The sequence below is a fragment of the Pocillopora damicornis genome, chromosome 5, assembly GCF_964200805.1.
Source record: "Pocillopora damicornis chromosome 5, jaPocDami1.2, whole genome shotgun sequence".
Lineage (NCBI taxonomy): Eukaryota > Metazoa > Cnidaria > Anthozoa > Scleractinia > Pocilloporidae > Pocillopora > Pocillopora damicornis.
Genome location: NC_142674.1, coordinates 27,087,368 through 27,097,904, shown reverse-complemented (window position 1 = coordinate 27,097,904; position 10,537 = coordinate 27,087,368). Strand labels below are relative to the sequence as shown.

General features: G+C 38.4%; 2 protein-coding genes across 2 annotated transcripts in view; both read right to left on the bottom strand.

Moving 5' to 3' along the window:
• LOC149046266 (uncharacterized) lies at positions 1-2,796 on the bottom strand. Its single transcript, XM_089206999.1, has one exon. The coding sequence runs from the start codon at positions 1,416-1,418 to the stop codon at positions 369-371; it is 1,050 nt and encodes a 349-aa protein (XP_089063125.1). The 5' UTR covers positions 1,419-2,796; the 3' UTR covers positions 1-368.
• Positions 2,797-2,949: 153 nt separating this feature from the next.
• The window catches only part of LOC149046265 (DDB1- and CUL4-associated factor 1-like), a 23,388-nt gene continuing 15,800 nt past the window's right edge, over positions 2,950-10,537 (bottom strand). The window contains exons 19-29 of the mRNA XM_089207002.1: positions 10,208-10,274; positions 8,603-8,674; positions 8,302-8,361; positions 7,789-7,871; positions 7,197-7,281; positions 6,376-6,609; positions 5,813-5,906; positions 5,171-5,275; positions 4,964-5,037; positions 3,643-3,723; positions 2,950-3,355 (exon numbers count right to left, since the gene is read on the bottom strand). Of these exons, the coding sequence (XP_089063128.1) occupies positions 3,197-3,355; positions 3,643-3,723; positions 4,964-5,037; positions 5,171-5,275; positions 5,813-5,906; positions 6,376-6,609; positions 7,197-7,281; positions 7,789-7,871; positions 8,302-8,361; positions 8,603-8,674; positions 10,208-10,274 (1,114 nt within the window). The 3' untranslated portion in view covers positions 2,950-3,196. The remainder of the gene's footprint in view (positions 3,356-3,642; positions 3,724-4,963; positions 5,038-5,170; positions 5,276-5,812; positions 5,907-6,375; positions 6,610-7,196; positions 7,282-7,788; positions 7,872-8,301; positions 8,362-8,602; positions 8,675-10,207; positions 10,275-10,537) is intronic.

The following is a 10,537-nucleotide window of genomic DNA, read 5'->3' as shown; positions in this document are numbered from 1 at the left end:
CACAATTAACGTTTATTTACTAATTTTGTTTATGCATAAGCGATCTTTAAATCAATATTAGAAACCTGTTCAAAATAGATAGAAAGAATCAATTCTCAAACAATATCTCATTGTATTTCATAGCAAAAAAAAAAGAGACTAATTGATTTTATGTCTTCCTCTTCTTCTTATTCTCCTTCCTGTAAAGAGAACATGGAAAAGAAAAAGAAATTTGTATTCCTCCTCATATTGCAATAGAGTTTTCGACTCTGTAAGTGCAATTGCTTGTCAGCATTCAATGATTCCTTATTGATTAATATAAAAATTCGCAGGAAATTAATTCTTTAAGGACACGGAAGTTTTTCCAAATAAGTACAGGCGACCTCGAATCACGAACAACAACAAAACGCCCTGGCTGTGTCCTTTACTGCCTTTCTCACTTCTGTGATTTTCCAACAGTAAAGAAAGGGATTCAGAGATGAGTTCAGATAAACTAAAGTTTTCGTAAAGAGCCACAGAGCATGAATTGCTGATCCACTAGGTACTGTATGTCTCAATATCGACACAATTATAAAAGGGGTGTAGCATGCCACTAAAGCCAACTGCACCCAAAATATGCTGGAAACTGTTTTCTGATATTGTTTGATGTTTAGTTGAACTCTTTCGTTTAATCTTTGTTTTGATGAACCTTTTGCTGTCCATGCACGTACTCTTCCCCTTCCTGTACCGTTTACTCCTGCTCCTTCTTCTGTGGCTGTTCTTGTCCCCGTTATTGCGCCTGCTTCATCTTTTCCTGCTCCTATATCTTCTCCTGCATTTGACCGTCCTTCGCCAGGGTTGTCTTCTACTTCAACCTGGTACCGCTGTAATCTCAGGTGGATCTTTACGTAGCAAAACACGGAAGTAACCAGAGATACCACAACGGCCACAAAAGCAACAATCTCCGAAACCGTTTGACTCCAGACACGAACCAATCCGCATAAAACAGCAATTATCCAGCATAAAAGTATAACAGCTTGAGTTCGCTTTAGTGTCACAACTTGTCTGTATCTCAGCCTCAATAACAGAACAAGAAGTCTGTCAACACTGATAGCTGTTGCTATCAGTACAGTCACTCCAAACAAAACATAGTTGGATATACAAACAACCTCTTCGACGTAATACACAATATCTATGTCGGTGTTACCAAGATCAATGTAAAGAAATAAAACAGTCACGAACAGAGGTTGTGAAAAAAGACCCACACAAAGATCGGTAGCGGCTAGACATTCAAACAAGACCTTTGCAGCGGGATGCAAAGAGGACACTTTATAAAATGTTAATAGAAGCAGAGCATTACCAAGAGATGCAGTGAAGGAGAGGACAATGTTGAAAGCGAGGAGAAATGCTACTACTCCAATTGGTAATTGTGAAGATAACTGGCTAGTGAGGGTCGCCATTGGCGCTCACGTTCAGACTTGTGGCTCTGTCTTTCCCTCTTTTGGCAGCAAATGAACGTTTATTAGGCGATCCGTATTCGATATAAGAGTATTATTGTTTTGTTGAGAATTTTAGCAGTTTCTATTGGATAAAAAATTCCTCCTGTTGTCTGATTTTCCGATGACAAATGTCACAGCTATAATTAGACTTGTTTTTAACTCTCGTGTTTAATTCATATTCTTTGAATTTTCATCATGTTTAGTAAGCAGGTGCCACATTTATTTAACATACTAAATGACGTAGAATCTGTGAATTATTTTTCGCCAATACTTTGTAGAGCTTTCTCAACAAGTCAGCTTTTCTTTTCAGTTCCTGACCCATGTGTGTCTTTGCCCTTCTTAGCTATGCTCGTTTTGTTTTTAAGGTAACATATTTGTGGTTCTTTTATAAGCAAGTGCTTTTTAGATGAAAAAATTTGCATAATATACTTATGTTAAGAAACATTGTGGTGAATTCTCATAAATAGACATCATTGAGCTACAAACAACAACAAAACGCTCTGATTGTCTTCTTTACTGCAATTCTCACTTCTCTGAAAAATTAATTATTTTGCCACGAGTGTGTTCCCTAAATTCAGAATTCATTAGCCAGAGCCAATTTGTCGGCTCGACAGGATATGTCAGTGAGTAGAGGTACTCTTTAACTTGGCGAAAAACATAGGGGCAAGGCTAAAAAATATTCGTGAAAATCTTAGCTCGATATTACTTTTTCCTCTGAATGAATTCGATTAGGGTTTAAGTTTAAAAGAGAAAACACAACTTTAAAATTAATTAAATTTGCTTTGAAACGAGTTGGGTGTGGTGTGCGGAAAAAAAGTGTTACCACCGCAAATAGCCAGCTGAAAAGAAACAATTACCTCCATGCTTCTTTTGAAGTAAAAATGAAGAAATAAGCTACACGAAATATTGGAAAATCACCGCAGGAAAAGAAAACAAAATGGTATTGACCGAAAACCCTTCAACTATGTTTTTCTTGAATATAGAAAACCCCCGTCTGCAGTGGAAAGTCTTACATGGCTAGAGACTTAAACATCACCACCTGCTCATTTCGGAAACTAGATTCGTTCTTTGGATGTTCAGTGTGGTGTTCAAGAGGAGAGTTCTCAACGCCTTTAGCAATGAAAGAGTGGTAACTGCTATAAAATAACATGGAGAACCTAAAGGAAAATACAAACCAAACAAGAATTAATCAATTTCGTTGTTTTACGGGCGTATATGATCGAAGTCTTATTATGTTTGTTTCGTCATTGATCTTACAATTTCCATTGCAGCCATTGTGGGAAATGGTCTCATTCGTTTCCCTCTCTGCAAGATTTCTTCCCTTCATCAACCATCAAAATGTTTGTTCAGTAATCTTGCATGCACTGATATCACTGTTGGACTCAGTTTCCAGCCGTTTCATCGCCCTTACATAATTTCCCAAGAACACTCTGCAATTTGTTACCATGGCTCGCTCATCAAACGAACCTTGGGGGTCATTTTCTGTGGCGTCTCTGTCCTCACACTGACTGCATAATCAGTAACATGGGTGTAATTTTTTCGATGATGACTTCTACTTTCTGCTACATAGCATTTTACATAAAAAACTCCAACGTCAAGAAGCTCAACTCCAAGCTTAAACTATCATTCCCAAATTGTGTGACACAAGTACATTTTTCAAAGATAAAAACATAGCAGAATGACGTGCTCATTGTTGAGTTGAATTAACAACTGAAAGATGGAAACTTAAAAGCCGCGCTTCAAAAAATTGCAATATCACTGTCATCATCCGAATCATCATCGCCAGATATCGTGATTTCAATTTCGTCGTCATCATCATCATCGTCATCGTCATCATCATCATTTTCATCATCATCGTCATCGACATCGTCATCTTCCTCGCCACCTTCGTCGGATTCCTAAGAGAAAAAAGGCAAGGAGTCGTTATTTTATTGACCTACATCAAACACGTGTTGCACTAAGTGACGTGTTTTTGAAGTATGTTCCAAAAGTAAATTAAAGTTCATCTCTGCTTTAGTGCCAGGGGGCGCTATAGTCCACAACCTAACAAAGTGCAGGATTTTTTATGCAAATAAGGCACGAACCAATCACATAAACGAATCCGCATCCAAGATGGCGGTTTCACTTCTCTTTGATTGGTCCGTTCCTACGAATGTCGATGTGAAAGTCCTTAAGATTCTCATACCTGCTCGTCCTCGTCATCAGCCCTACGCAGCCGCCCGACTTCGTACACCCGGCAAACGCTTTCGTCGGTGCTGACCTGATTCTAAAAAAGAACGTTACCGAATTTATGATATGAAATAATTCACGTGAACTGTTGTGACATGATGACAAGATCTTTACGATGATAGTTTGCAACTTATGCAATCATGAAATGACAAGTAAAGCCAGTCAGATGGTTCGCATTGCCAAAGTTTCTCCCAGTTGTCGTGGCATGAGGTAGCTGGGATTACTGCTAGCTCCTGAGCTTGCAGTGCAGGCGTTATATTAGGGCGAGTTAACGTTAAGAAGTTCGCGATCGATTATTTCACCGGCCATGTTTAACTTAGAGTTTGAGTGGAAAGTGGAAGGAGGGGGCAGTGAAAGGCGAAAAGACGCTTGCTCGAAGAGGCTGTTAAAAAGCGAAACACCCCATGACTAATTGTGCCTCACCGCATTTTCGGAATTGAGCAAGTAACCGTAACCACAAGAAAAAGAAAAAAGAAGAAAAAAAAAAGCGTAGAACGGATGAGTGAAACTGTGAGGCAGTTTTTTTTCAGCGCAGAGACAAATGGCTTCGACGTAACCTTTTCCGAGGACACAGATATGAGCTGATATTCGCTGCATCCTATGTTCTTTGAGTGTAGCTTCCGTTAATCCCTTTGGCGATGTTTCTTCCATTTGATCGTAAACGGTGCTTTGAAGCAGACACACTTCTGCACTCGAAGGTTTGTTTTATAATTAATTTTAAAGCTAACCAGCATCTGAAATAGAAAGCTTTTCCTAAAAAAACCAGTGGGTAACACTGCCAGCAGATCTTTTCCAGTGACCAGTGTGGAAATTAAGACTTTTTGCTACCCTCGTAATGCGCGAGACACTCCATGTTCTGATGAACACTTGAGAGATTCCCTAAATCTGTCTACAGCCGCTTCCTGCTCTAAAAAATTCGGTTTTTCTAGGCAGCTTCCTCGTGAATGAAATCGGAATTGTCAACTACGCCTTCGAAAGAGTTCACCCTCTTTTGTTTTTCCCGCAAGATAATCATGAAGCAGTCTGGCTAGTGATTGACAAGTAGAGCTAAACCGCACCAATCGGCTCAGGTCTTACGATCAAGATAAATTGAATTTAATGTTTCATAGAAATCACAAGAATCCTCTTACCTCTGAAGAAGTGTCGGAGAAGAGGGAGAAAAAAAGAGAAGAGAGGAAGTTAAGCAGGAGCGGGAGAGGAAGAGGATGGGAATGAAAGAAGAAGGATGGAAGGGAGGAAAACAAAACAAGGCAGAGGTTTCCCATTTTTAAGCTTACCTCAATAACGGCCACAAAGCTGTCAGTTATATCGGTACACAAATCAAATATTGTCTTCTTAACGTCGATTGTAGCTGTTTGAAAGCAATTGAAATTTCCAACATCATTTTCTCACTCATTTCGTAAACGTCAAGATATTTCAAATTAACTGATAACGAGCGCCAAACAAAATTTCTCTTAAAATTTGTAGCAAGCCATCCTGCTCACCTATTGGTTGATAATCTGTTGCGTCAAAGGTCCTGAACGAGGTCTCGTACGGTCCAAGGAGCCTGGAAGCTAGCGGTATTTCCAAAGGATCCGAAAGATGTTTTACTATAAAATACGGAAGAACAAATATCGCTCCCTTCAGTCCAGAATTCATTTTTTTTTTTCATTCTTTGAGATATCAGAGGCTCTGAGGGACTTTCCCCTGAGGGCCCAGTTATGTAAAGGGCGGGTAACGGATAACGCTATCCGACGGATGGAGTTTTATCTAATGGATAGCGCTATCCAACCTTCGAAAGACTGGAGCTGGAAGTTTTAGGGTTATGAGTGGAATAAAAGAGCTAGAGCTCTTTCACTTTTCCAAACACCGCAAAAAGTTGCTAAATAATTGATGAAAAGTTGAAAAATTTCCTTACGCAATTTTGGATGTCTATAAACTGCTAAAAACCTATGGAACCATAATCTCGGGTGAGTATTCTGTGCTCTCGATTTGAATTTGAATATCGAGATGACATATAGGTCGCAACTAAAAGCTCACGACTTGGACGCACTAAAACCTCAATGTTGGGTCTGGTTTCCTTCGTAAAAAATTAATAAAGTATTAACAAATTTGAGAAGTGCGTAAACAAGTAAACATGAAATTACCCCCATACATGACGTCACCACTGTTATTGAAGATCACGTGACATTGATCTAGTGAAGGACATGTGTCCAGTAAATGGAAAGAGCGAAGATCCCACTGTTTTTAGCGTCAAGGATTATTGGCAAAGCAAAAGGCACACGGTTTATTTGAAATGAGTTGCTTTGGACATTCTAAGGGGTTAGTGTCACAAGAAACAGTAGTGCTTCGTCAGTTGTAAGGGCGGGGAAATAAGATAGTTTGGTTTTATCGACTAGGTTGATGATGTAAATTGGCCAGCAAATCACCAAGGATATTCAGACATAAGTTTATACTCCGTGGATCAGTCAGGTGACTGTGTATTGCTTCACGAAAACGCTCAAGATGAGGAAACAATAAACTTTTCTTATGAAATAATAGTCCTTGATATCTATCTCTCTCCCAATTCACTGTCAAAGTAAGAAGGAGGTAGAGTGATTTTTCGAGATCCGTGAAAGGCTGACGTTGTGTTCCCTTATTTTCGTGAATCTGGACTCACTGCTTTACAGTATAGCATTGGCTCGTTCTTTAAAAACGATAAAAAGGATACAATCTCTGAATTGATGATAATCTCCAGCCCGGAGGGATGAAAAACGCCGCTGACAAAGTTGTTAAACTTGTCAAACTTGTGTATAACCCGTTTGCCTTTGACATCCCATAATATACCGTCGTTCAGTACCAGGTCGTCCGTGGGATTAAAGGAGGCGAGGTTCTTTGAGTAGTTGTTAGTGTTGTTGGAATCGTGCAGAGTTAGTACCCGCTGACCTGTCGCAGTGTCGTAAATCTGATGGTTGAATATAATCTAGTGAATAATATCACCACACTCTAACTGCATTCTAATGCTCGTTGTTATCGAGGAAGAAAAAGGGGGTTTTGGCACAGAAGAACCACAAGCAATAAACGACAAAAAAAGAAAAAAAAACCTGAATTAAATACAAAATAAATAAATCTCGAGTTCGGCGCCTTAAAGTTTGACTAATGTTTCAAAAGACGCATTTCAACCGGGTGACGTGAAAGAAAAACCAAAGTTATTTGTGAAGCATATCAAAATATCAAATCAAAAAATTATCAAACACAGCCAAGAGGCCTCAGAACAAGTAAACTGAGGCGCAGAGAGCTGATCTTGGCCATGAAGTCTGGGCAAAAAATTCCTCTTGAAAGTCCGTGTATTCGAGACAAAAAACGATCTCGCACAAACTTGGGCGAAATTAGCGATTCTATCATCCTTGCTGTCCCGTGTTCACGCACTAGCAATTTCGCTGATCTATTTTTCCTTTTGTAAATGTCCTAAATGAACAGCGACAATTTGTCAAACTGAGGCTACTCGCGATGTATTTGGAATTGAAAATGCATCACATGTCTTGAACTCACATGCGCAGTAGCGTCGTGTGTGCCAATAATTCTGTCTTCTGATAAATTACTAAACTTTACCCAAGTGTCCTCGCTAAATGGATGTCTGAGCCAAAGAGAAACAAATAAAATTATAAAGTAAATAGCACTTTTTATCAAATAGAGAGATAAATGTAACGACAAAACATTACAGTTCGCCTACTGTCACCGTGTCATTAACACCAATCCGATTACAGGATACGAGCCATGACATACACCTAAATTATTTCCCATTTTGCTTGTTTTATATTGAGCGTTGATTGCCGCAGGTGAATTAAGTTGGAGTCATTGCTCGTCTCCTGTAATTTATGAAATTAGTTTGTCTAAGTGTCTTTTGTAAAAGTTGTAGCTCTGAAAGAACAATGTAAAACTTTTTTTTTCTATTTCAGCGATCCTCAAGTCAATAAAAATTAATGGTAAAACATAGTAAAGTATGTGTCTGTTTTATGTTTCTGCGACAAACATTGTAGTTTGTTAAAGGTGAGATACAAATAAACCAAGCAGAGACACAAACAAGGACGTGCCTATCAGATAGTGGTACGAATCAAACAGGTTTTCAAGTTCAAAGACTTACTTCATTTCGAAAACATCTCCAAATGACCAAAGAGCACAGGGAGGCAAAGCAGACGAAGATGACGTCAATAAAAGTTCGCGGTCCTAAAAATTGAAGAATGAAGTACAGAAAGACAATTTCAGTGATAAATGAATTCGTGAACACAACCTGAAAGGGTCACATAAGCCTTAGAAAGGTTCATAACGTTGCGAAACGCGCTGCAAAACTGATGAATAAAGAGGGTTGATTGGTTTCAGTGAAAGATATGGAAACTAAACAGTTAACAAGAAGACTGAATTTGACCGAACGCTAAGTAATTTAAAAGCAATAGAGGAGCTGCCTTGTTTGTGTGGATGTGGAACGAAATCGAACATCGAACATAACTTGTTACCATTTGACTGTTGGGGAAGGGAGGGGTGGGTGCGCCCCCCCAAAAAACGTGAAAAACATTAATGAAACTTTCGACCTGTTCGAAGTAGAAAGAAAGGTATTTTTAACTATATGAGGAGGGAAACTTCCATGTTGTACTCTTACTTTTGAACATTGGCACATGGAAATTGCTCTGTCTGCGCTACAGAGATAAGTCGCCTCTTCCTGCAAAAGATCATTTTTTAAAAATAAATACGTAAAATAAAAATGAACACGAATAATCATGCACTGAACGGTTTAAATCCAAAAAAGAACAACAAAAAAAAAAAAAAAAAAAAGAAAGAATAGGTATGATACAATTGACAACTTAACTTGTCACAATCATCGACTAATTCAAACACATATAGCTATCTCAAAAAAGTTGGCGTTTGACTTGAAATCAAAAGGTGAAAATTGAGTTTTGTACCTGTCCAGTCATTAAGTTGTATTCCTTCAACTCGCCTATTTGTGTTCCAAGTAAAACAGACTTGCCATCGGGCTGAGGAGAAAAAGTAAAAACTTAGGTACTACGTTTACATGACCTCATAAAAGCCACTGCTTTTTTTAAAACTATAGTAAGGATAATTCTTACGGGTAGAAAAAAAAAAAAAAAACACAAAATCATAATTTCCAGTTTACTACGAATCAGCCAAATGTAAACGACACGAAGAAAAGGTTCAAACCGTTTGACTTCTAAGAGTGACCAGCGTCTAATTTCTCTTTACAATATCACTCCTTGAATCAAACATTAGGATCACGTGAATAACAGTGACCAGCGTCTAATTTCTCTTTACAATATCACTCCTTGAATCAAACATTAGGATCACGTGAATAACAGTGACCTGCGTCTAATTTCTCTTTACAATATCTCTCCTTGAATCAAACATTATGATCACGTGAATAACAGTGACCAGCGTCTAATTTCTCTCTACAATATCACTCCTTGAATCAAACATTAGGATCACGTGAATAACAGTGACCTGCGTCTAATTTCTCTTTACAATATCACTCCTTGAATCAAACATTAGGATCACGTGAATAACAGTGACCTGCGTCTAATTTCTCTTTACAATATCACTCCTTGAATCAAACATTATGATCACGTGAATAACAGTGACCAGCGTCTAATTTCTCTTTACAATATCACTCCTTGAATCAAACATTAGGATCACGTGAATAACAGTGACCAGCGTCTAATTTCTCTCTACAATATCACTCCTTGAATCAAACATTAGGATCACGTGAATAACAGTGACTAGAGTCTAATTCCTCTTTACAATATCACTCCTTGAATCAAACATTAGGATCACGTGAATAAGAGTGAGCAGCGTCTAATTTCTCTTTACAACATCACTCCTTGAATCAAACATTAGGATCAAGAGAATAAAGAAAATGATCACCAAATAAGAAGCTCTTGATTTTTAAACAAATTCTCTTTGTCAGCACCTTAGGACTTACATAGAGAACAGTAAGGAGAATATGCATACTGATGTTAGCATGTAAAGGGTCAAGCCCTGAAGATACATTTTTGAAGAGTAAATTTGATGTCTGAAGAAGTATTACGGTTCGTTCATCGTAAAAAAAATTTTAAAAAATCGGTATTCAGTTTCAATTGGTTTTAATTTTCTTCCCTTTCGGAACCGGTCTTTATTTATCACTTGGTGAGAAGGGTAGGTAAAATTTTTGGGGATCCCACGGTTTTTAGGGGGGAGCGGAGGGGGATCAGTCGTCTTTAACAGAGCTTAGAGGAGCAACTATAGAATTGACTGCCAATGAGGTGGGATCATTACAATACTACAGAACTTTAAGGGGGGATCAGGTGTATTTTATGGTGAAACAAAAAGAATACTCCGATCCCCCGCCCCACTCCCTTGGAGGAAAATTGACAGGCCCCTTCTTAAGTTTACTTCAACTGCTTCGTGTTTGCCAAATTTAGCCAACCAGGATCTTTTCTACCCTTGGGAGTGGTTAGTCCTCGAAATCAGTTATAGATCTTAAAAATCTCATTGAATGTGGTAACAGAGAGACTTACTGCAAAACATGCACATGTAAAGAAGCTGTTTTCTTCAGTATCGCGAATGGCCCTGAGCGGTTTAAATCTAATGGAGAAAAACACAGTTAGACACAACCGAGAACTAAACTTAACACAATCAAAGACTAATTGTGAAACTTCGTCGGTAAAATGCGTCAGAATTCTGTAGAGGAACATTATCTTGAACATAATCTTGAGCAAACTTGGCATAATTGAATCGTTTCCTTGAGTCCAAACCTATTTGCTAATACAAGTGAAAATAAAAGACTTCAGAAGGAGATCAACTAGTGTCACGTCCTTGCACGTGAAAAACTCCACTTCTTTTGGTCG

Coding starts and splice junctions, on each gene's coding strand:
- LOC149046266 (XM_089206999.1), bottom strand. CDS start 1,418: ATGGCGACCCTCACTAGCCAGTTATCTTCACAATTACCAATTGGAGTA.